The sequence below is a fragment of the Schistocerca americana genome, chromosome 2, assembly GCF_021461395.2.
Source record: "Schistocerca americana isolate TAMUIC-IGC-003095 chromosome 2, iqSchAmer2.1, whole genome shotgun sequence".
Classification (NCBI taxonomy): domain Eukaryota; kingdom Metazoa; phylum Arthropoda; class Insecta; order Orthoptera; family Acrididae; genus Schistocerca; species Schistocerca americana.
The window spans coordinates 1,018,871,728-1,018,897,049 of NC_060120.1; the positions used below are offsets into that span (position 1 = coordinate 1,018,871,728).

At 42.7% G+C, this 25,322-nt stretch overlaps 1 protein-coding gene across 1 annotated transcript in view; it reads right to left on the reverse strand.

The window, feature by feature from the left end:
* The window catches only part of LOC124594635, a 114,860-nt gene that overhangs the window by 37,653 nt on the left and 51,885 nt on the right, over window positions 1-25,322 (reverse strand). The window contains exon 3 of the mRNA XM_047133003.1: window positions 15,917-16,786. Within this exon, the coding sequence (XP_046988959.1) occupies window positions 15,917-16,786 (870 nt within the window). The remainder of the gene's footprint in view (window positions 1-15,916; window positions 16,787-25,322) is intronic.

Here is a 25,322-nt window from a genome sequence, read left to right on the forward strand (position 1 = left end):
GGTCACCATTAACATCCACACACAAACGATGCCGCCGAACTGCAGTACGAACTACTGACTGCAACGTGTTCAGTTGGATATTTGCACACGAATGTACGATGGATTCTCGAAGTTCATCCAATGTGCGTGGCTTTTGTCGATAAACGACGTTCTTTAGTGTTCTCCACAGGTAAAAGTCCAGAGGAGTTAGGTCTGGGGAACGTGGTGGATACTCCACAGCACTCATTCGGCCTATTCATCTTCCTGGTAGATTTTCGTCGAGATACGCCCTAACACGATTTTGGTAGTGAGCTGGGGCACCATCTTGTTGAAATTAAACTCTTCCGCCTCCATGCAAGTATCGGTTGCAGGTAAAACGGATGTCTGAAGCTTCTGAAGGTACGCCTCACCGGTAACTGTGCTGTCAAAGAAGAATGGCCCAATCAAGCCACAGTAAGACAACCCACACCACACATTTACTCCTGGCAATTTCACGGCTTTGTCTACATGGAGGTTCGGATTTTCGGCGGCCTAGTAGACGCAATTGTGGCGATTTACTGTAGCATTGAGTTTGAACTGTGCCTCATCAGACCACACAATCATCTCTGCAAACTCTTCATCGTTGCGCACCATGTTAGTAAACCACTCGCAGTGCCCCATTCTACGATCTGCGTCGTCCTCGTTCATTGCGTGTAGCAATCGTGGGATGTAGCACTTCCACTTTGCTGTCTTCAAAATTCGCTGAACACTTGAGGACTCACTCCAGTGTCACGGACACACTGTCTCTCAGACTTCTGTGGTGAGCGAGTGAATTGTTGTAACACACGACGGGAGCTAGCTGGACTTGTTACTGTTACAGGTCGTCCAGATCGTTGTTTGTGTACATCTTTAGCACAGCCTTCGACTTCAAATTTGTCTCGAATGCGACGAATCGTTAAGCGTGTCGGTGGCTCTGTTTCGGATGTAAGCATTGCGCCAGTCATGTTTACTCGAGTAACTAGGTGCAACTAAGAACAAAACACTGACTATCTGGCGACTGTCATCTGACAAAACAAAACAACGCAATACAACGCTTGTGTGGCGATTGCCGGAACTACAAACTATTACACTACAAAAGATGAGAGATCTCCGTCAATTAGTTTGCCAGTTATGGACTTTTAAACAGTGGATACATTTTTTTGGACCCCTGCGTATATTTTATTTTAGTGGTAGGTGCAACACCTAGTTCATAGATTGTAGAGCTTTGGACTTGTTACCGACATGTAATATGTCAAAAACTAAATAAGGCCGTTAATCGTTATTTTCTATCTAGTGACAATTTATTATACACTTAAATTCAAATTCACATTTCGTCCTTCCCATGTTACCTTTGAAGATATCTTAACGTATGCTATAACAACAAATGCTCAAAAAAGACTATGAATAATTTACCTAATTATACTTTTATTTTGCAAATACATTAATACTGATCGATATTATTTAAACAATGACATACCTGTTATTATTTAACAATGTGTTATTTCAGTGCCTTGAAAAGAGAATTAGTTGTACTCATCTTCAACAAGAAAGATGTTATGGTGATCCACTAACAAACTTATTAGAGTCTAAGATCATGTACTGTAGTTTTCTTTCACATGCAAAAACCATAGTTCTCCCGAGAAATAATGACAGGTTGTTGATGTAACAACATGGCCTTTTCCAATATAATCTCAGGCTTTTTGCAGCTCTTCATCTGTATTCTATACATTCTTCCTGTGGCAATTGTGGGATTTAATTTACAAGATATGAAAGTTTTTTTTTTTTATTCCAGTCGATTTACTTGGCCTTCTTGGTTATGAAAAAGACAGATCTGGTCCACAAGCAAAAGTGCCCACATTATGGTTTGTTAAGGCTGTGGGGAGGGGAAGACCTGGAGGTATGGAGTGTTTTTAATATTTTCAAAGACAAATTCTGATTTTAAGCACCTATAAAAAGTTCCAGTTCCGACCCTGTAATAAACGTGTATGATACCGACTTTTAGATCATTTACTTCAAAGAAAAACATGTGACTACACTGTATTTTTTCCTCTCACAGAGAGCTAGGGGTGGAGGCATGGCCTCCTTCACCCCTGGTTATGGGGCCATTGTGCACAAGGACATACACATTAAATGTTCGCTTTTCCTTTTTCACCTCCTGATAGCTCAGAAGCCATCCACCATTTCTTGTCATAGGTACAAGCAACAAGTCTGTAATCTGTTCAAAAGCTGCAGCATCTGGACCCACTTGAATATTTTGGACACCAGAACACTTAAAATGAGAAATAATATTTGTTTTACCTTTGCCTTTGCTTATAGCATGATACTACTGAGTCCCTGTGACTATTGTGGCTTTATAAAATCTTTTCGCCGAGCTCCTTTTGGCATATGTGCTTTGCCCACTCAAACAATTGTATGCAGTATCTGATCACAATGCGCTTCCACATCTGATTAATATGAATGTGGAGAAAACCGCTTCAACTTTTATTTTATGTGCATTTTTTAAGTCACAGTTTTCATTCAGTGTGAACATCCTCAGGCGACAAAGTGGCACAAATGTTCCAGTGTCACGATTTAAAATGTTTAATTTCTCAATAAAACGATGAATGGCCCCTGTAGGAATACAACAAGTACAACATTCAACTTCGCTGGCAGTCCTTGGCTCGTGTCGTATTCAAACATGTGCAGTTCAACGTTTTATTGAGCGATTAAGCATTTTAAATCATGACACTGGAACATTTTTGCCACTCTACCCCCTGAGCAAAGGTGCTTAATGTACTGTACATGCACACAGCAACCTGGTCCTCTTTCCATCACCACCACTTTGCTGATTCTATCTCGACAGTTCTCTCTACTGAAGTGAATTACTGTCAGTAGAATTGATTATTTTGTTTTGTTATGTATTGGTTGCACATACACGTACACAAATACACTGTTTTTCTACAAACATGAATTAAATTACTGTAAATTAAAAGTTATATAAAATAAAAAATGCATGCTACCTCTTACATTATTTATGTTAATTGTTATCCGGCATAGTTTAACACAGTTTTAGAATGATAGTGTAATAGCTTAATTAGGAGTCAATAATTTCATTTTAACAACGGTTTTATTAGCCAGCTTGCAAATCAAGTGCATTTGAGATACAGCTGACAATACGAATAACAGTAAAATAAAATATATTTTCATACTTTCCCTTTGGACCACCGCCATGATATTTGGCAAACATATTAAAAAATAGTGTCCGCCTAACACACTTTTTTCAAACAAAAATATCAGATTTTCAATGTTTCGAAATTTTAAAAACTTTTGGTTTGGGAAAATTTAGCATTTTAATGAATTTGGTCCAGCAGCACATATCTTTGAAGCCTATAATAAACTGAATAAAATGGTGCAAATTTCAGGTCTGTACGTCAAACAGTTATTGAGATATGATCATTTTAAAGTTTTGACAAGTGACAAAAAAGGCACAATTTTGGAAACTTTAAAAATTGATAACTCAAAAACGAAATGTCAAAAATCTTTAATTTTGGTTTTTATCTCATTTTGATAGGTAGAATAAAATGAAATAATCATCAAGTTTCAAATTTAGTTTTTTATTCGTTGATTTCAAATGAAATGAATCTAATGTTATTGGTGTAGCAACGAGAACTAGGACACAGACGACTAGTATTCCATTTAAGTGAAAACAGAGGAGAGGTTAAGTATTGATTAAGGTCATCGGAGTCATTGGACATGACCAATTTAGTATGTGAGAAAAACCAGTATGATCATATGCCTATCAGTTAAGAGATATGAAATTGTTTTGTACACTGATCAGCCAGAACATTATCACTACTGTCCTACTATTGGTATAAACGTTTCCAGGCAGTAGCAGCGTCATCTGGCGAGGAATGCTAGTCAGACACACATATGGTGCATTTAGTATCAGTGAGCATGCTATCCGTATGTACAATGGGGGAGGCCTGCGATCTATCTGAGATTGACTGAGGACAGATTGTGATGGCCTGGAGGCTCAGCACAAACATTTCGGAAACGGTACGACTTGTCGGATGTTCAAGTAGTGCTGTGGTGAGTGTCTTCGACACCTGGTGAAACCAAGGCGAACTACATCCAGACGTCGTGTGGTTGGGCAGCCACCCCTCTTTACAGATGTCGGATGTCGTAGGCTGGGCGAACTGGTAAAACAGGCAGGCGGCGAACTGTGGCGGAACTGTTGCTGTTGTGGTCTTCAGTCCTGAGACTGGTTTGATGCAGCTCTCCATGCTGCTCTATCCTGTGCAAGCTTCTTCATGTCCCAGTACCTACTGCAACCTACATCCTTCTGAATCTGCTTCGTGTATTCATCTCTTGGTCTCCCTCTACGATTTTTACCCTCCATGCTGCCCTCCAATACTAAATTGGTGATCCCTTGTTGCCTCAGAACATGTTCTACCAACCGATCCCTTCTTCTAGTCAAGTTGTGCCACAAACTTCTCTTCTCCCCAATCCTATTCAATACCTCTTCATTAGTTATGTCATCTACCCATCTAATCTTCAGCATTCTTCTGTAGCACCACATTTCGAAAGCTTCTATTCTCTTCTTGTCCAAACCATTTATCGTCCATGTTTCACATCTATACATGGCTACACTCCATACAAATACTTTCAGAAACGACTTCCTGACACTTAAATCTATACTCCATGTTAAGAAATTTTTCTTCTTCAGAAACGCTTTCCTTGCCATTGCTAGTCTACATTTTATATCCTCTCTACTTCGACAATCATCAGTTATTCTGCTCACCAAATAGCAAAACTCATTTACTACTTTAAGTGTCTCATTTCCTAATCTAATTCCCTCAGCATCACACGACTTAATTCGACTACATTCCATTATCCTCGTTTTGCTTTTGTTGATGTTCATCTTATATCCTCCCTTCAAGACACCATCCATTCCATTCAACTGCTCTTCCAAGTACTTTGCTGTCTCTGACAGAATTACAATGTCATCGGCGAACCTCAAAGTTCTTATTTCTTCTCCATGGATTTTAATACCTACTCCGAATTTTTCTTTTGTTACCTTCACTGCTTGTTCAATATACAGACTGAATATCATCGGGGAGAGGCTACAACACTGTCTCACTCCCTTCCCAACCACTGCTTCCCTTTCATGCCCCTCAACTCTTATAACTGCCATTTGGTTTCTATACAAATTATAAATAGCCTTTCGCTCCCTATATTTTACCCCTGCCACTTTCAGAATTTGAAAGAGAGTATTCCAGTCAACATTATCAAAAGCTTTCTCTAAGTCTACAAATGCTAGAAACGTAGGTTTGCCTTTCTTTAATCTAGCTTCTAAGATAAGCCGTAGGGTCAGTATTGCCTCACATGTTCCAATATTTCTACAGAAGCCAAACTGATCTTCCCCAAGGTCGGCTTCTACTAGTTTTTCCATTCGTCTCTAAAGAAGTGGCGGAACTAACATCAGAGTTTAACGCTAGGTAGAGTACAAGTGTCTCTGAACACACAGTGCAGCGAACACTCCTAACGATGGGCCTATGTAGCTGACGACCCATGCATGTGCCAGTGTTAACACCACGACATCGGCAACTATGTTTGAAATAGGCATGTGACCATCGGCATTGGGCATTGGTGCAGTGGTAAAGCGTTACATGGTCTGACAAATCCCGATACCTTCTTCATCACGCCAATGGGAGCGCGCGATTCAGTTGCCTTCCAGGGCTCCTTGACACCTCTGCTATGGCACGGAGACAAGCTGCTGGCGGTTCCATTCACATAAACATCCACGGGTCCAGTGGACCTCATGCAAGGCACCATGACGGCCAAGGGGTACGGTACACTTTTTGCAGACCTTGTACAACCCTTCGTGACCCTCAGTTTGCGATGGCAGAGATATTTTCCAACAAGATAATGCGTCATGTCACTAGGCCAGGAGTGTGATGGAGTGGTTCGCGGAACACATGGCGTGTTTCAATTGATGTGCTGGTCCCCCAACTCACCAGATCTGTACCTGGTCGAACACAGCTGTGATGTGATTGAACGTGGCGTTAGAGTTCATTTACGGGAATCAGGTGACCTGTGAGTGCACATGTGGTGCCAACTCCCTCCTGAGACTCACCACAACCTTGTTGCTTGCATGCCACAACGCGTAGCCACTGGTATCTGTGCCAAAGGTAGACGTACTGGCTATTAGGTAGGTTGTTGTTGTTGTTGTTGTGGTCTTCAGTCCTGAGACTGGTTTGATGCAGCTCTCCATATTACTCTATCCTGTGCAAGCTTCTTCATCTCCCAGTACCTACTGCAACCTACATCCTTCTGAATCTGCTTAGTGTATTCATCTCTTGGTCTCCCTCTACGATTTTTACCCTCCACGCTGCCCTCCAATGCTAAATTTGTGATCCCTTGATGCCTCAAAACATGTCCTACCAACCGATCCCTTCTTCTAGTCAAGTTGTGCCACAAACTTCTCTTCTCCCCAATCCTATTCAATACCTCCTCATTAGTTACGTGATCTACCCACCTTATCTTCAGCATTCTTCTGTAGCACCACATTTCGAAAGCTTCTATTCTCTTCTTGTCCAAACTAGTTATCGTCCATGTTTCACTTCCATACATGGCTACACTGTATACAAATACTTTCAGAAACGACTTCCTGACACTTAAATCTATACTCGATGTTAACAAATTTCTCTTCTTCAGAAACACTTCCCTTGCCATTGCCAGTCTACATTTTATATCCTCTCTACTTCGACCATCATCAGTTATTTTACTCCCTAAATAGCAAAACTCGTTCACTACTTTAAGTGTCTCATTTCCTAATCTAATTTCCTCAGCATCACCCGATTTAATTTGACTACATTCCATTATCCTCGTTTTGCTTTTGTTCATGTTCATCTTATATCCTCCTTTCAAGACACTGTCCATTCCGTTCAATTGTTCTTCCAAGTCCTTTGCTGTCTCTGACAGAATTACAATGTCATCGGCGAACCTCAAAGTTTTTACTTCTTCTCCATGAATTTTAATACCTACTCCGAATTTTTCTTTTGGTAGGTAGGCGGTCATAATGTCCTGGTTGATCAGTGTATAATATGTGAGTAACGGTATGTAAGAAAATAAAAAAAACTCACACATAACGTGTACTGGGGCAGGCTCTATGACGTCAGAATACAAGACGGCGACTTGGGCATACTGGCGCAGCTCTGTGACGACAAAATCCCAGACTTTGAGTACTGGCTCCGGCTCTGTGATGTCACAATCCAACTCACACCTCTTGGGGTATTTATAAAGCTGTAGGGTTCATGCATACAGGTACCTCAGAGGTCACTGCATACTGCTTCTTCTAACTTTAAGTTCGCCTCTCTCCACTTCATATCTTAAACAATCACTGGGGATGGAAAGTCCCATCCGCCCTATGCTAGCTCGCGTCCCCTACCTCAAGTTCACTTGTGCTATGCTCCAACAGCTCTCCACACACCCTCTGACGTTACTGTACTACTGATCTAACGGATATAGCGTCCCCAGTGCTATACTACGAAAAGACTTAAAAAACAGTATTTATAAAGAAGAAACATTTAAAAACTGAATAATATATTTTTATCATGTAGCCGTAAAACAATAGTTTCTCTGTCGAGAAATGCAAGGAAATGCAATGCAAAGAAATAATTTATGACAAAATGATCTAAAGAGGTGACAAGATACGCTCTTTTGTTAATTTTTTTAGTCGACTTCACTTCTTCACTTGTCTTGATGATGTACAGACGGACATCTTGCGAGTGCTGGCAAATGTAAGCATATTTGTAAGAGTTAAGCATATAATATACTGATTTAATATTATTGTGCACTTTTAATTTGTAAGAGGTGATCCCGATTTCATGTCCGCCTTCCTTGAATTAACCTACATTCAAACAATTTACAGTTAACAATCGCAGCGGCCGATGCAGCCAACGACGCCATTACGTGGCGATATTAACTTATGAAAAATTAGCGGAAGCGGAAAACTCGCCCGCTAACATAATATTAATTTTTCTCCACAGCCGTCCGACGTTGCAGAAAATACTTAGCTTTAAGATTCTTATTTTCAGTACCATAGCCGAGAGCCAGAGCCAGGACTCCGACTACAATACAATGGTTAACGGAGGTAAGAAAAGTACTCTCGCGCGTGTGTGGGCCGCAATTGTAATTAATAACTAAAGATCTTTTGCTTTAAAGTGAGCTGACTAGCCGAGGATATTAATATGAAAAGTTTATTACATTGATCAACTTGTACGCTCATGTTTTAAGATTCAGCGAGTCTAACATTCATTAACGTAACAAATAATTTGAGATTAATATTGTTAAAAAGGAGAACGCCAGGAAAGCATTTAATCGTAAAATCAAAATTAAATGAAATATCATTTTTATTAAGGCCCACCACGTAAGTCGGCAACAATCAAAAAATAATAATAACAATAACAATATATTAAATTACGACGGCCGACGGACGCGAGACGGACTAGATAATGAGCACTTAGCGGCGACTGACTTGTGCTGTCATTACAGTGGGAACTATCTAAGACGCTCCGATGAAAGAGGCCTGTTCCAGGTTAGTACCTGTAGTGTAAAATCATAGAAATACCATTAGCCTGCTACGTGGATTGCTTTGTTACATGTCAGGTGAATGAGAAACGCGTGTGTTGACCTGAAAAAACTGCATCCTGGTGACATTTCATCTGTTGTGTTGATTTCAGACTTTGTAGTTATTCTTCTCATATTATGAGTCCCAAGAACTACGCATGTTGCCATAACACTAGATACGATTCCTCTGATATGTGGCGTTTGACTTCTATTTTGCCCTCGTTCAGGACTGACGAACTGCAGGATCAAGTGTGTGCCTAACTGCTGATCTGAAATGACAATCCAGAGAAGAAGTTGACTATGGTCAGCCGTTATAGCACACTGTGTTCTATTAATTAAAAGGATCTTGAGTAAAGACTCAGAGTGTTTCGAAGATGGTGGTTCAGAATGCCTCAAACTCCTTCTGTGTTCTGCATGAAAGGAATTGGGTGTTGCAGATAAGATTCAGTTCCACTGATGTGTATGAGAACCGTTCTCATATCTATAAAGTGGGTACGTCGTGTGGAGACAGATGTCTTCATCAGTTACTTTCACTAGTATGGGATGATTTTGCCTTGTGACACCACGCATCGCTACTCGCTCTGGCGTTTCCAAGAGACATGTGCAACTCACTGGATATATGTCTCCTATCTGTTTATCTTCTGTCATTGCAAGCCTATGGCCTCGTTTGCAGCAAGGTAAGAGATTCACCCATAAAAAAGACTGCCCTTTCACATCTAGAGCTATTTACAACCCATTTGTATGAGACTTTCACGTTTCTTCTGCTAAGCTACAAACGATAATAGAAAAGCGATTATATTGACTGTCACTGTATCTTACCTAAACAAAATGCTGGACAATTTTTTCTCGTTCAATTTCCTGATTTTCAACACAAAATTGGAAAATCAATTTGCATCCCCTATTGAAGTTAGAATCTGCCAGACGATGAAACGAAAGGAGGTGTGTGAACTATACCGTTGTTACACCACAGCCAGTATACTTGCAAAGCGTTAAGGAATTTCTTCGAGTCCACATGGACGATCGTTTCATATTACGTCAGGGACATGAACACGAACTTTTTGACTCAGTTCATATCCCTAAGTCAGCCATTTTGGATTCTGAAGTCATCGAAGACGTCATGGATTTTAAAGTTAAAACCACGCAGGTCAGTACCTGCAGTAAGACCTCATGGAAATACTGTCTCCCTGCTGAGTGGTTTCATGTGCTGGGATGCCAGATGTGAATAATATATTAGAAATTCGTAGCAGAGTCTTCATTCTGGATGGGTAGTAAGCCTGGACGTTATAGGTGAGTAGTGGATGGAAATATACTGGAAATCTTAGATGTCCTATGTACAATGTAAGACACTTATAATTTATGTGAGGAATCACTTAAAAATGCAGTGCCAGCCCTGACATTAGATCAAATTCAGATTTTAGGAATGGTGGTTGGAGTTTAACATTTCAAATTCCCATTACACCAAATCACGTCTATAACGGAAATCAGTGTCAGTTAAAAAAGTTATATGGCCACCCATCAAAATAAGATGTGGGTAGTTGTATTACAACTGGCAGATAACGCTACAGTTAATTGGGAACCTGACGCAATGTGAATTCGCTTACTAGTTGAATCAAATGAATCTATTACTATGACTACTACTGTTACTACGTATGCTAGTACAGTACTATAGTAACTGAACGAAAGCGATCCACACATTTTCCTGTGCAAGCAGCTTCTCAAATCATGAGGCATGAGACGTGTGATGTGAGGGTTTGGTGTATATGATGCTGCTCCTGCTAAGCCTCAGACCTTAGAAAGGGACTATGTATACTTGGCGAGCCTGCATACAACACATTGTGGAGCATATCTTATGAGCTAGTTAATACCTTTCGATATTCCACATGCATGTGGAACAGTGGGACACTGAATATGGGTCTCTCTCAAGTTACTTTCAGTGTTCAGTTGTGCTGAGTCCCTGTCATTTGTAATCTGCAATATGAAAAGCTATGGAGAGACTCAATCTATGAAGGACAAATCTTCACTGCTTTTCGATTATGTTGCCAAGTAAGTGTTGCAACATAAAATTTGCGTTCCTGATTCGTGCAGGGAGCGCTATGGTCTAGCACCTGGCGCTGGTGACTGTTTTTTGTACTGAAATGTTGTTTATAAGAAGGGAACAGTCCATCATTAGGAGGACGAATGTGCATTTCTTGATTTTCTAGACACGCACATTGAGAGAGACAGAGAGAGAGAGAGAGAGAGAGAGAGAGAGAGAGAGCAGTGCTTTTGCCCCTTTTGCTGTTCCACCCCCATATGGAGTGATGGGAGACCGAATATGTGCCTCTGTGAAGTAACTTCAAGCGTTCAATTGTGTTGAATCTGTGTGACTAAGTCTGCCATATGGATTGCTACAACATTACTGCAGCATCCTGTAAGTTCGAATGTCAAATGTTGCTGTTCTGTACACGACTACTTCTGTCTAGGAGTCCACCTACGGCATTTGCTCAACGATAGCCACAGCTTTGGAATGTGATTATGGTATGGTCTTCATTCGTTGGATGGTGCAGAAATGTCTGACATCTGCCTGCGTCTCGCTCACCAGTGGAGGGGGCATAGTGACAGCATCTATCATTCCAAGCTATCACACATGTTGGGCTTTGCAGCGGTTGGTGTGTACGGCTCATAGAGGTTGCATCAGTGTGCTACTCAATTTTAATGTCACGATTGTTCTTTAGTTTGACAACCAGCAGACTTCTCATCATTTTAAACTTAGGGTAAGTTGATTTTCTCACGATTTGAACTTATGGTAGGTGTGTGGAGAGGTAAATTGTTTAAACTGTAATGTCAGAGGGGGTGTGGAAGATTGTTGGAGTATAGCGCAAGCGAACTTGGCATGGGAGAAGCGAGCTGACACGAGGGGAGCGTCCTTTACCTCTCCAGTGTTTGTTTAAAATATAAAGTGGAGATGGAAACTTAGCCTGACGGGTCTGAGCCGCATTGCGACGTCATAAAGGCGGTGCCAATATTCCAAGTCTTGTATTCTGCCATCATAGCTGCACCACTATGTCCCGGCTGCCATGTTCGTCGCCATCTTGTATCCTGACGTAATAGAGCCTGTCCCAGTATTCTAAGTCTTGGATTCCAACATCGCAGACTCCATATTCCAGGTCAGCCATCTTGTGTCGTCATCTTAGTTCTGATGTCATAGAGTCTGTTTCACTTCTACAAATCAGACAGCAGTGGCCGAACACACTAGTAAGTAAATATGCCCATTTTTTAAGAATTGCCATCGAGTTGATGCATATAACTAAAGGTCTATATTGTTTGTGCTAGTTGGCTGTCCAGTTCTGGAACACATCTTATATCCTTTCTAGAGACAGAATAACATACACTCTATAAACATTGATTGTGCGGAACTCGGTTCAGTCTGTTATTCCGCAAGACCCAGAATAGCGAGATGAGACTCTTTGAGATGGGACTCTTAGTTGTGAAATTCTATTACATGGTTGCTATCATGTGTCATTTGCAGGGTGGGTAATTACACTTGATTCTTCGATGTATGTGTCGAACCGTAGGGGTGAGACAGATCTGACGCAGAAATTCTCCGATTTACGTGGAAAATTAATTATTCAGTAGTAGCTATATTCGCTGATTTCAGAATGTTAAATACAATTCTGAGATGTAACAACATGAGCAGAAGTGCATAAAACTACACCTTCATTATGTGGAAACTTCATCGAGTCAGTATGTTATTCGTTGATTTTACCATAAAACTAACGTGAAAAGTCAGAGACTTACTGTATGTGTGGCACCTGATGTCATTTAGAAATACTATGGAGAGATCTGATGTCAAGTATACACCATAAAACATGGATTGATTCTAGTTTCGTGTGACAAATTGGAAACGTATCAGTGCCGTCAGTAATATTGTCTTCTTGTGTAGCAGAGAACTGAGGCTGTAATGTACACCAAATGGATATCGTGTTAGGATCATAACATTTATGTATAACCCAGGAGAAAGTGTAGCCGCATGACACGAAGTTCACTTCTTTTGGTAAAAGTTTCATCGATTTGACTTTGATATGTGCTGGATAAGAGAAGGAGGTTTATGTTGTGTTGAACTTGTCACCTTTTTCTTAGTAGGTTCTGTAAAGTTTTTCGCGGAATAAACATCCACATGCCTCTGAATTTAGTCACTGTTTACGTAATGTTGGAGAATTTCTTCTCCCGTACATGCACTGTGATTCCTAACAGAGCACAGAACACATCTGTACCACAATTCTTTGTCCTCCCCTTCAGGTACACGTTAATTCAGTTGTCGAATATTCAATAACAGCAAAGCATACCTACAGTGAAAATCGTAGCAGTCATGCCTGCGCTGACGCCAGCCAGTGTGGGCAAGTAAGGAGAAGCAAGCAGAAGTGCACTAAGTCACGTGAATCAATGTCCGAGTTGTATTTACAGATGCATGAAGCTTTCTCTCTCTTATTCTGCTAGCATGACGAGGCTGTTACATGGCCTACACTCATGGACAGTACAGGTGGATGATAAGTCCCAAAGACCTGTGGCCTGGTATGCTATGGGTGAGACTACAGCCCGAGTTACCATGGGACAAGGGGATAAGCTGGGGCATGTCTGGAAGGCTCTTAACCTCCAAGTGTTTGAGTGTATGGTATGGACTTCAAATTAGGGGCCGGCATGGAGGTGTATATGGCTCTCTGATGTTGGTTATGTTACTATCGCGAATTCCACTCACAATTTTGTTGTGATTTCTACAACCACAGTATGGCAATCTCTTTTTTCGGCTCCAGAGCCTAACTCAGTTCATGTGGAATGTGGTTGCAGTGCTGCTTGTATTCCATTCTGCTTAGTTGTCTCTCTACATGGAGCTGTCACTGGTGCATAGTGATGCATCAACAGGGTGAGTGAGGCTATATGTCCTAATATGACACAGTGGCTGACAGCACTGCCCAACCTTCTTGGAGCAGCACTGAAGAAATAGGAGGCACAAACTTCTGCCTGCATTCCTAATAGTATGACATGATGCTTAGCATTTAAGATATATACCTACTTTAGGTGAAAGCAGCCAGGTACTTAGGACCAAACAGTATCTAGCAACCAGATGGGGATACAACACTTACAGTGTAACTTCCAAGATATGTGGTAGCAGACTCCATCTTTTGGTGACAAGGAACGTGCTACAGCACTGGCGAGGTGGTTGTGTCAGCAATGTCCTGCTCCTGCTTGCTATCTACAGTGGTTCGCGACTATAGCAGTCCTGTGAGAGTTTGCAAACAGTCAGTAGGTGGTGAACTCACTGGAAGAGGCACTCCCCGGTGTGGTGGTTGTTCAAATAAAGATACAATTGTTCCCATCCTAACTTGGCTCTTAGCACTGGAACCAAGGACAGGTTGGTGGCAGACTTCTCAGCCAGTCTGGTAATTGTAAACGTTGTGACCGTGGAATAGGGAGCTGTCCCTGCCAAGGTATTTGTTTAAATAAAGGTACTTTAAGCTAGGGGAGTAGGTCAGGCTGTTGTCTGGTGTTGGGGGTGACCTTGGGCGGGGCAACTGCAATGCTGTCCACACATTACAGAGCAACGCGTATGGCAGGGCAATGCCAACAGCAGGGCGGTGCAAGTTTCCTCACAAGTACTTTTTTTAAAAATAAAGATGTATCCAAACTCAGAGTTTGCAGTGACTATACACCTCTGAGTGAACAGTAGGACTGAGCCAGTACCTCAAGTCTGGACAAGAATTCCAAATTGTTATAAATAAATCGACAGGTCAGGGATGACTGTGATGTAATGGAGCCACAGCCAGTAGGCCCCAGTCGCCAACTTGTATTCCAGGTTATAGATCTTGAATTCTGACGTCATAATTAGGTTGTGCTCGTACTGCAAGTCAACCATCATGACAATGCACCATTTTGAATTTCCCACCAATTTACGCTTAGGATAACAGCAACCCTTCTTTCATAGGAAACCTACTACCACAATTGGAATATGTCTTTAATCTCCCACCGGAAGTTGAATTCCCACCATTGTATTCATAGGAGAATTGGCCTTCCTCAGGTGGGGTGGGGGTCTGGGTGTGGAAAATCCACGTCTCATCAATGAAGTCATCGGTGACATACTCTGAGCTTGAGCCTGCCCTGCATACTCACTGGCTAGTGAGGTCAGCGTGTTGGGTCGCTAGACAATAAAGTGTGTTGGATGTTGGAGAGATTAATCCAAGCACCAGCATACATATTGTCGCCTTGAACTTAAGAATGTCTCATGACAGTGTCTGGCGTATTTTTAATGCCGAATCCTTCGATGCCTTTCACATCCAAAGGGTACACTTATTGCACCATAAAGACGATCTTGCATGTGTGTGTTTTGCACAGCTGTTTCTGCAACAAAGTTGCCAATATGTGCATTTCCAGCTTTTGTGTTGTTGACTGATAAGGCCATTAGGGATGGCATATTCGATCACTACAAGGAGCATTTGTCAACGCCAGAAAACCCCCATGGTGTGCAACACGAAATGGTACAACACTGCTTCGCAGTAAATTTTTGGGTGGATTTGGTCAAAAACTGCTTAGTCAGACAATACCTTTTACCATCCCGCTTGACTGCTGCGTATTATCAGACCTTTCTGGAACAGGTTTTTCCTGGCTGGCTTGTAGATGCTCCAGCAAATGTGAGGCGCAGCATGTGGATCTAACGTGAGGCACCTGCTCATTTTCCAATGGATATTCATAGGCGTTTGCGCAGGTCATGATGATATTGATGGAGTGAGTGTGGTGGACTGGCTTCCTGGCCCCCCACACTCACCCGATTTATCGAGCCTTGATTTCTTTCTGTGGGGTGCCATGAAATCTCTCATATATCGCGATCCGGTGGAGTGTCGACTGAATCTCATTGCAAGAATCGTCTGCACAGTGGCTACAATCAAAGAAACTCCTGGTGCACTGATCCTGCAGCCAATGCTCTATGGGTGTCAGGCACATGTGACATCTAATAGTACAAATTTGGAGCATTTGTTCTAACATAAGAACAGTATTTATGTCACACACCATGTGTGCTCATTATGTCCAATAGATGTTTCAAATGAATCATTCTCTTGTTTCCTCTCCAATCTCCGACCTCTGCTAATGCTTACCCGTGACATTTGCAGTCAAGTGTTCCTTTGCAATTCTTTATCCTTACGGTGTGCCCCATCTTCCCTAGAAGTTTGTCACAACATTTCTCGGATGCCATGTATAGATGTCCTCAGAATTGACAGAACATCATTGATTGCATCTTTTGATCTTATGAAAGGTGTGATAAAGTTGAGTGACCTCATACCTGGAATGGATGAGCCCTGTGCATCCGGTGTGCACGTCGTAAGCTGGCTCACAGCATTGGACTTCACTGGTGGTGGCACTGACACAGAGGACTGGACCGGATCGAGGAAGCCCGAAACTAGAATGGCCGGGCTCCGAGTCCCGATAGGGGACGGCGTCGTAGCGCAGCCAGTAGACGGGCTCAGAGAGCTGTACTGGCCCGATGTTGACAGTGGTGAGGAATACCAGTCCCCATTCTGCAGTGCAGACCAGTAGTACTGAGTCGCCGTATCCGTGTAGTAGGGCTGTGTATAGTACAGGTAGTAGGGCTCCTGAGTGGTCGTGGGGGTTTGGTACTGGTTGTTATACGGCTGCTGTTGGCCAGCCTGGCCAGTGTTGGTGCTGTAGAAAGCGGGCTGGTTGCTGGTGTAGTAGTAGGGCAGGTAGTAGTAATAGTCTGGATAGTACGGCTGCTGTGTGTATCCGGCAGAGGGATTCTGGTCGCTAGGAGGTGGCGGCTGTGTCGCGGTCTCCTGGGTAGTGGCATTGCTTGCAGGCTGGGTGGAGAGGGTGGTGGTGTCCACAGGTCGCCCGCTGGAGACGGCAGGTTGAGGTGTGGTAGTGGTGGTAGCAACGGGCGTCGGCGTCGTGTCTGGCGCCACCTGCTGCTGGACACCTGGCCGAGTGTCCACCTGCTGCGGGCCCTGTGCACAGTGCTGCTCCTGCGCGTTGCGCGGCCGCCGGCAAGACTTGGCGGCGTTGTCGAACAGGTAGCCGTGTGCGCACGTGGCGGGCGTCGCCATGCCGGACACGCACAGCGTGTAGGCGGCCGTGCAGGCGCCGCCGTACACACCGTTGAGTCGCAGGCAGTCTCCGTGGCCGCGTGCCGGCTCTGCAACAGTTTCCCAAATGAGTCTCCGTTGCCGTTCTTTCGACACCCTATTCTCTGTTAACAGACAACTTCCCGAATGAGATTTTCACTCTGCAGCGGAGTGTGCGCTGATATGAAACTTCCTGGCAGATTAAAACTGTGTGCCGGACCGAGACTCGAACTCGGGACCTTTGCCTTTCGCGGGCAAGTGCTCTACCAACTGAGCTACCCAAGCACGACTCACGCCTCGTCCTCACGGCACTTGCCCGCGAAAGGCAAAGGTCCCGACTTCGAGTCTCGGTCCGGCACACAGTTTTAATCTGCCAGGAAGTTTCAACAGACAACTTCATGTACGGACTAACACAGTCGCCGTGGTTGGACCAACTTTTTAATAGAGGGCTTTGAGGAGAGAATGCTGTAATCAGTGGTTCTTCAACCAACTACACTACTGGCCATTAAAATTGCTACACCACGAAGATGACGTGCTACAGACGCGAAATGTAACCGACAGGAAGAAGATGCTGTGATATGCAAATTATTAGCTTTTCAGAGCATTCACACAAGGTTGCCGTCGGTGGCGACACCTACAACGTGCTGACACGAGGAAAGTTTCCAACCGATTTCTCATACACAAACAGCAGTTGACCGGCGTTGCCTGGTGAAACGTTGTTGTGGTGCCTCGTGTAAGGAGTAGAAATGCGTACCATCACGTTTCCGACTTTGATAAAGGTCGGATTGTAGCCTATCGCGATTGCCGTTTATCGTATCGCGACCTTGCTGCTCGCGTTGGTCGAGATCCAATGACTGTTAGCAGAATATGGAATCGGTGGGTTCAGGAGGGTAATACGGAACGCCGTCCAGGATCCCAACGGCCTCGTATCACTAGCAGTCGAGATGACAGGCATCTTATCCGAATGGCTGTAATGGGTCGTGCAGCCACGTCTCAATCCCTGAGTCAACAGATTGGGGCGTTTACAAGACAACAACCATCTGCACGAACAGCTCGACGACATTTGCAGCAGATTGGATTATCAGCTCGGAGACCGTGGCTGCGGTTACCCTTGCGCTGCATAACAGACAGCAGCGCCTGCGATGGTGTACTCAACGACGAACCTGGGTGCACGAATGTTAAAACGTCAGTTTTTCAGATAATTCCAGGTTCTGTTTACAGCATCATGATGCTCGCATCCGTGTTTGGCGACATCGCGGGGAACGCACATTGGAAGCGTGTATTCGTATCGCCATACAGGCGTATCACCCGGCGTGATGGTATGGGGTGCCATTGGTTACACCTCTCGGTCACCTCTTGTTCAGACTGACGGCACTTTGAACAGTGGACGTTATACTTCAGATGTGTTACGACCCGTGGCTCTACCCTTCATTCGATCCCTGCGAATCCTACATTTCAGTAGGATAATGCACGGCTGCATGTTGCAGGTCCTGTACGGGCCTTTCTGGATACAGAAAAATGTTCCACTGATGCCCTGGCCAGCAGATTCTCCAGATCTCTCACCAGCTGAAAACGTCTGGTCAATGGTGTCCGAACAACTGGTTCGTCACAATACGCCAGTCACTTCTCTTGATGAACTGTGGTATCGTGTTGAAGCTGCATGGGCAGCTGTACCTGTACACGCTATCCAAGCTCTGTTTGACTCAATGCCCAGGCGTATCAAGGCCGTTATTACGGCCAGACGTGGTTATTCTGGTTACTGATGTCTCAGGATCTATGCACCCAAAGTCACAGCTGCAAAATACTAATGCGAATTCTTTACAGACGAATGGAAAAACTGATAGAGTCCGACCTCGGGGAAGATCTGTTGGGATTCCGTAGAAATGTTGGAACACGTGGGCAATACGGACCCTACGACTTATCTTAGAAGAAAGATTAAGGAAAGGCAAACCTACGTTTCTAGATTTGTAGACTTAGAGAAAGCTTTTGACAATGTTGATTGGAATACTCTCTTTCAAATTCTGAAGGTGGCAGGGGTAAAATACAGGGAGGGAAAGGCTATTTACAAGTTGTACAGAAACCAGATGGCAGTTATAAGATTCGAGGGACATGAAAAGGAAGCAGTGGTTGGGAAGGAAGTGAGACAGGGATGTAGCCTCTCCCCGATGTTATTCAATATGTGTATTGAGCAAGCAGTAAAGGAAACAAAAGAAAAATTCGCAGTAGGTATTAAAATCCATGGAGAAGAAATAAAAACTTTGCGGTTCGCCGATGACATTGTAATTCTGTCAGAGACAGCAAAGGACTTGGAAGAGCAGTTGAACGGAATGGACAGTGTCTTGAAAGGAGGGTATAAGATGAAAATCAACAAAAGCAAAACGAGGATATTGGAATGTAGTCGAATTAAGTCCGGTGATGCTGAGGGAATTAGATTAGGAAATGAGACACTTAAAGTAGTAAATGAGTTTTGCTATTCGGGGAGCAAAATAACTGATGATGGTCGAAGTAGAGAGGATATAAAATGTAGACTGGCAATGGCAAGGAAATCGTTTCTGAAGAAGAGAAATTTGTTAACATCGAGTATAAATTTAAGTGTCAGGAAGTCGTTTCTGAAAGTATTTGTATGGAGTGCAGCCATGTATGGAAGTGAAACATGGACGATAAATAGTTTGGACAAGAAGAGAGTAGAAGCTTTCGAAATGTGGTGCTACAGAAGAATGCTGAAGATTAGATGGGTAGATCACATAACTAATGAGGAGGTATTGAATAGAATCGGGGAGGAGGAGTTTGTGGCACAACTTGACTAGAAGAAGGGATCGGATGGTCGGAAATGTTCTGAGGCATCAAGGAATCACAAATTTAGCATTGGAGGGCAGCATGGAGGGTAAAAATCGTAGAAGGAGACCAAGAGATGAATACACTAAGCAGATTCAGAAGGATATAGGTTGCAGTAGGTACTGGGAGATGAAGAGGCTTGCACAGGGTACAGTAGCATGGAGAGCTGCATCGAACCAGTCTCAGGACTGAAGACCACAACAGTGCACCCAAATCGCGTGAAAATGTAATCACATGTCAGTTCTAGTATAATATATTTGTCCAATGAATACCCGTTTATCATCTGCATTTCTTCTTGGTGTAGCAATTTTAATGGCCAGTAGTGTACAATTCGGAGGTATGGAGACGCTACTTAAAATGATCCTTGTTGTGTGAAATTTGTTGATATCAGTGCCTGTGTTACAAAATTTATACACAAAATTTTCTGCTTCAGTCACTTTTTACTAATATTCATTAACACTGCGCATTTCAGCATCATGCTGCCATCAGCAGGTGCTTTGGTTATCTCTACGTACATTTTTAACTATCGATTCTTTTGGAGTCAAATGAGGTCCATTTACTTGATGTGCCGGTGAGGTTATGGACCAATCTTTATTCCTGCATAGAAGGATTAATTTATTTCAGTCAGTACCGTATGTCGATTGTAAAATGTAAAATAACTTTATACCACTAATTGTATATGCGTCTGGCTGAATAAAAAACAATGATGCTATATTAAAAATTAATTATGATGTATTGGAATGTGCAACAGATGCCAAATTGTCAGGGTTGACAGACGATTGCCTGTTGAAATTGACAGAACATGTGAAGACTTTCTACATCTACACCTATACTCTGCAAACTATCATGAGATGCATGGCAGAGTGTGCATACCACTCTACCTGTTGTTAGAGTTTCTCCCCTTTCCATTTAGTATGGAGCATGGGAAGAATGATTCTTTGAATGCCTCTGTGCATGTTGTAATTATTCTAAACTGATCCCCACAATCCCTATGTGAGCAATACATATTGTACTGTATCCCTAGAATCATCATTTAAAGCTGGTTCTTGAAACTTTGTTAATAGACATTTTCAGAATAGTTTTCGTCTATGTTCAAGAGTATTCCAATTCGGTTTCTTCAGTATCTCTGTGACACTCTTCCATTGATAAAACAAACCTGTGGCCATTTCTGTCGCCTTTCTCTCTATATGTTCAATACTGCTGTTAGTCCTCTCTGGTATGGTTCCTAGTCACTTGAGCAATATGCTAGAAAAGGTCACATCAGTGATTCGTAAGCAATTTCCTTTGTAGACTGATTGCACTTCCCCATCATCCTACTAATAAGGCAAAGTCTTAAAACAAACTGAACTCCGTCCGAACAGGTCTTAAAAGGCCCAACGGTACCGACCGGCCGCCGTATCATCCTCAGCCCACAGGCTTCACTGGATGCGGATATGGAGAGGTATGTGGTCAGCACACTGCTCTCCCGGTCATATGTCAGTTTACTCGACCAGAGCCGCTACTTCTCAGTCAAGTAGCTCCTCAGTTTGCCTCACAAGGGCTGAGCGCATCCCTTTTGCCAACAGCGCTCAGCAGACCGAATGGTCACCCATGCAACTGCTAGCCCAGCCCAACAGAACTTCGGTGATCTGACGGGAACCGGTGTTACCATTGCGGCAAAGCCGGTGGCAAGGTAAGGTCTACCACCTGCTTTATCCACAACTAAGCCTATGTGATCGTATCATTTCATGTAACTACACAGTGTTACACCCAGGTATTTGTATGAGTTCGCCGATAGGATACTACATTTTTTCGTTTCTTGAAGTGTACAGTTTTACATATCTGAACATTTCAAGCAAGTTACCAATCTTAGCATCACTCTGAAATTTTATCAAGATGTGACTAAATATATATGCACCTTCTTTCAGATAGTACTTCATTCCAGATAACTCCATCATCTCCAGAAAGCCTGAAGCTACTATTAATATTGTCTGCAAGGTAATTAACATACAACATGAGCAACAAGGATCCCAACACAATTACCTGGGGCACACCCGAAGTTACTTCTACAGCTGATGAAAACTCTCCATCCAAGACCACATGCTGTGTCCTCGCTACCAAAAGTTCTCAGTCCAGTCAGAAATTTCACTTGATACCCCATACGATCGTACTTTTGACACTGGGCGTAGGTGACGCACTGAGTCAAATGCTTTTCGGAAATCAAGGGATCTACAATAGATTATAGTTAGAAGAGGGGCTAATTCAGCCGCAAATTCAGTATAGAACCTGACAGGAATTCTATCGGGCCCTGGAGCTTTGTTCAACTTCGACGATTTCAACACTGACAGTAATACTTATTTCGTTCATCTTTTCAGTGGTATGAGGATTAAATTGGGGCAATTACCCTTTGCTTTCCTTTGTAAAGGAACATTTGAAAAAGGGGTTAAGCATTTCAGATTTTGCTTTGCTACCCTTAATTTCAGTTCCCACCTCATTCGCTAGGGACTGGACACTAACTTTGGTGCCACTAACAGCCTTTGTATATGAGCAGAATTTCTTTGGGTTCTGTGAAAGATCACTTGACAATATTTTGCTTTGGTGGTCGCTGAAGGCATCACGCATTGTTCTGTTGACAGCTAAACGTGTTTCATTCAGAATCTCTCTATCTACAGCCGTACACTTCGTTTCACACATGTTTTGCAGTAATCTATGTTTCCTAGCCAGTTTATTTACAGTGACTGTAGATATTTAATTATTTCTTTGAGTTATTTCCTACCCCCATGAATCATGGACCTTGCCGTTGGTGGGGAGGCTTGCGTGCCTCAGCGACACAGATGGCCGTACCGTAGGTGCAACCACAACGGAGGGGTATCTGTTGAGAGGCCAGACAAACGTGTGGTTCCTGAAGAGGGGCAGCAGCCTTTTCAGTAGTTGCAGGGGCAACAGTCTGGATGATTGACTGATCTGGCCCTGTAACACTAACCAAAACGGCCTTGCTGTTTTGGTACTGCGAACGGCTGAAAGCAAGGGGAAACTACAGCCGTAATTTTTCCCGAGGGCATGCAGCTTTACTGTATGGTTAAATGATGATGGCGTCCTCTTAGGTAAAATATTCCGGAGGTAAAATAGTCCCCCATTCGGATCTCCGGGCGGGGACTACTCAAGAGGACGTCGTTATCAGGAGAAAGGAAACTGGCGTTCTACGGATCGGAGCGTGGAATGTCAGATCCCTTAATCGGGCAGGTAGGTTAGAAAATTTAAAAACGGAAATAGATAGGTTGAAGTTAGATATAGTGGGAATTAGTGAAGTTCGGTGGCAGGAGGAACAAGACTTTTGGTCAGGTGAATACAGGATTATAAATAGAAAATCAAATAGGGGTAATGCAGGAGTAGGTTTAATAATGAATAAAAAAATAGGAGTGCGGGTAAGATACTACAAACAGCATAGTGAGCGCATTACTGTGGCCAAGATAGACACGAAGCCCATGCCTACTACAGTAGTACAAGTGTATATGCCAACTGGGTCTGCAGATGATGAAGAAATGGATGAAATGCATGATGAGATAAATGAAATTATTCAGATAGTGAAGGGAGACGAAAATTTAATAGTCATGAGTGACTGGAATTCGACAGTAGGAAAATGGAGAGAAGGAAACATAGTGGGTGAATATGGATTGGGGGTAAGAAACGAAAGAGGAAACCGTCTGGTAGAACTTTGCACAGAGCATAACTTAATCATAGCTAACACTTGGTTCAAGAATCATACAAGAAGGTTGTATACATGGAAGAATCCTGGAGATACTAGAAGGTATCAGATAGATTATATAATGGTAAGACAGAGATTTAGGAACCAGGTTTTAAATTGTAAGACATTTCCAGGAGCAGATGTGGACTCTGACCACAATCCATTGGTTATGAACTGTAGATTAAAACTGCAGAAACTGCAAAAAGGTGGGAATTTAAGGAGATGGGACCTGGATAAACTGACTAAATCAGAGGTTGTACAGAGTTTCAAGAAGAGGATAAGGGAACAATTGACAGGAATGGGGGAAAGAAATACAGTAAAAGAAGAATGGGTAGCTCTGAGGGATGAAGTAGTGAAGGCGGCAGAGGATCAAGTAGGTAAAAAGACAAGGACTAGTAGAAATCCTTGGGTAACAGAAGAAATATTGAATTTAATTGATGAAAGGAGAAAATATAAAAACGCAGTAAATGAAGCAGGCAAAAAGGAATATCAAACGTCTTAAAAATGAGATTGACAGGAAGTGCAAAATGGCTAAGCAGGGATGGCTAGAGGACAAATGTAAGGATGTAGAGGCTTATTTCACTAGGGGTAAGATAGATACTGCCTTCAGGAAAATTGAAGAGACTTTTGGAGAAAAGAGAGCCACTTGTATGAATATCAAGAGGGCAGATGTAAACCCAGTTGTAAGCAAAGAAGGGAAAGCAGAAAGGTGAAAGGAGTATACAGAGCGTCTATACAAGGGTGATGTACTTGAGGAAAATATTATGGAAATTGAAGAGGATGTAGATGAAGATGAAATGGGAGACACGATGCTGCGTGAAGAGTTTGACAGAGCACTGAAAGACCTGAGTCGAAACAAGGCCCCGGGAATAGACAACATTCCATTGGAACTACTGACGGCCTTGGGAGAGCCAGTCCTGACAAAACTCTACCATCTGGTGAGCAAGATGTATGAGACAGGTGAAATACCCTCAGACTTCAAGAAGAATATAATAATTCCAATCCCAAAGAAAGCAGGTGTTGACAGATGCGAAAATTACCGAACTATCAGTTTAATAAGTCACTGCTGCAAAATACTAACGCGAATTCTATACAGACGAATGGAAAAACTGGTTGAAGCCGACCTCGGGGAAGATCAGTTTGGATTCCGTAGAAATGTTGGAACACGTGAGGCAATACGGACCCTACGACTTATCTTAGAAGCTAGATTAAGGAAAGGCAAACCTACGTTTCTAGCATTTGTAGACTTAGAGAAAGCTTTCGACAATGTTGACTGGAATACTCTCTTTCAAATTCTAAAGATGGCAGGGGTAAAATACAGGGAGCGAAAGGCTATTTACAATTTGTACAGAAACCAGATGGCAGTTATAAGAGTCGAGGGGCACGAAAGGTAAGCAATGGCTGGGAAGGGAGTGAGACAGGGTTGTAGCCTCTACCCAATGCTATTCAATCTCTATATTGAGCAAGCAGTAAAGGAAACAAAAGAAAAGTTCGCAGTAGGTATTAAAATCCATGGAGAAGAAATAAAAATGTTGAGGTTCGCCGATGACATTGTAATTCTGTCAGAGACAGCATAGGACTTGGAAGAGCAGTTGAACGCAATGGACAGTGTCTTGAAAGGAGGATATAAGATGAACATCAACAAAAGCAAAACAAGGATAATGGAATGTAGTCGAATTAATTCGGGTGAAGCTGAGGGAATTAGATTAGGAAATGAGTTTTGCTATTTGGGGTGCAAAATAACTGATGATGGTCGAAGTAGAGAGGATATAAAATGTAGAATGGCAATGGCAAGGAAAGCGTTTCTGAAGAAGAGAAATTTGTTAACATCGAGTATAGATTTAAGTGTCAGGGAGTCGTTTCTGAAAGTATTTGTATGGAGTGTAGCCACGTATGGAAGTGAAACATGGACAATAAATAGTTTGGACAAGAAGAGAATAGAAGCTTTTGAAATGTGGTGCTACAGAAGAATGCTGAAGATTAGATGGGTAGATCACATAACTAATGAGGAGGTATTGAATAGAATTGGGGAGAAGAGGAGTTTGTGG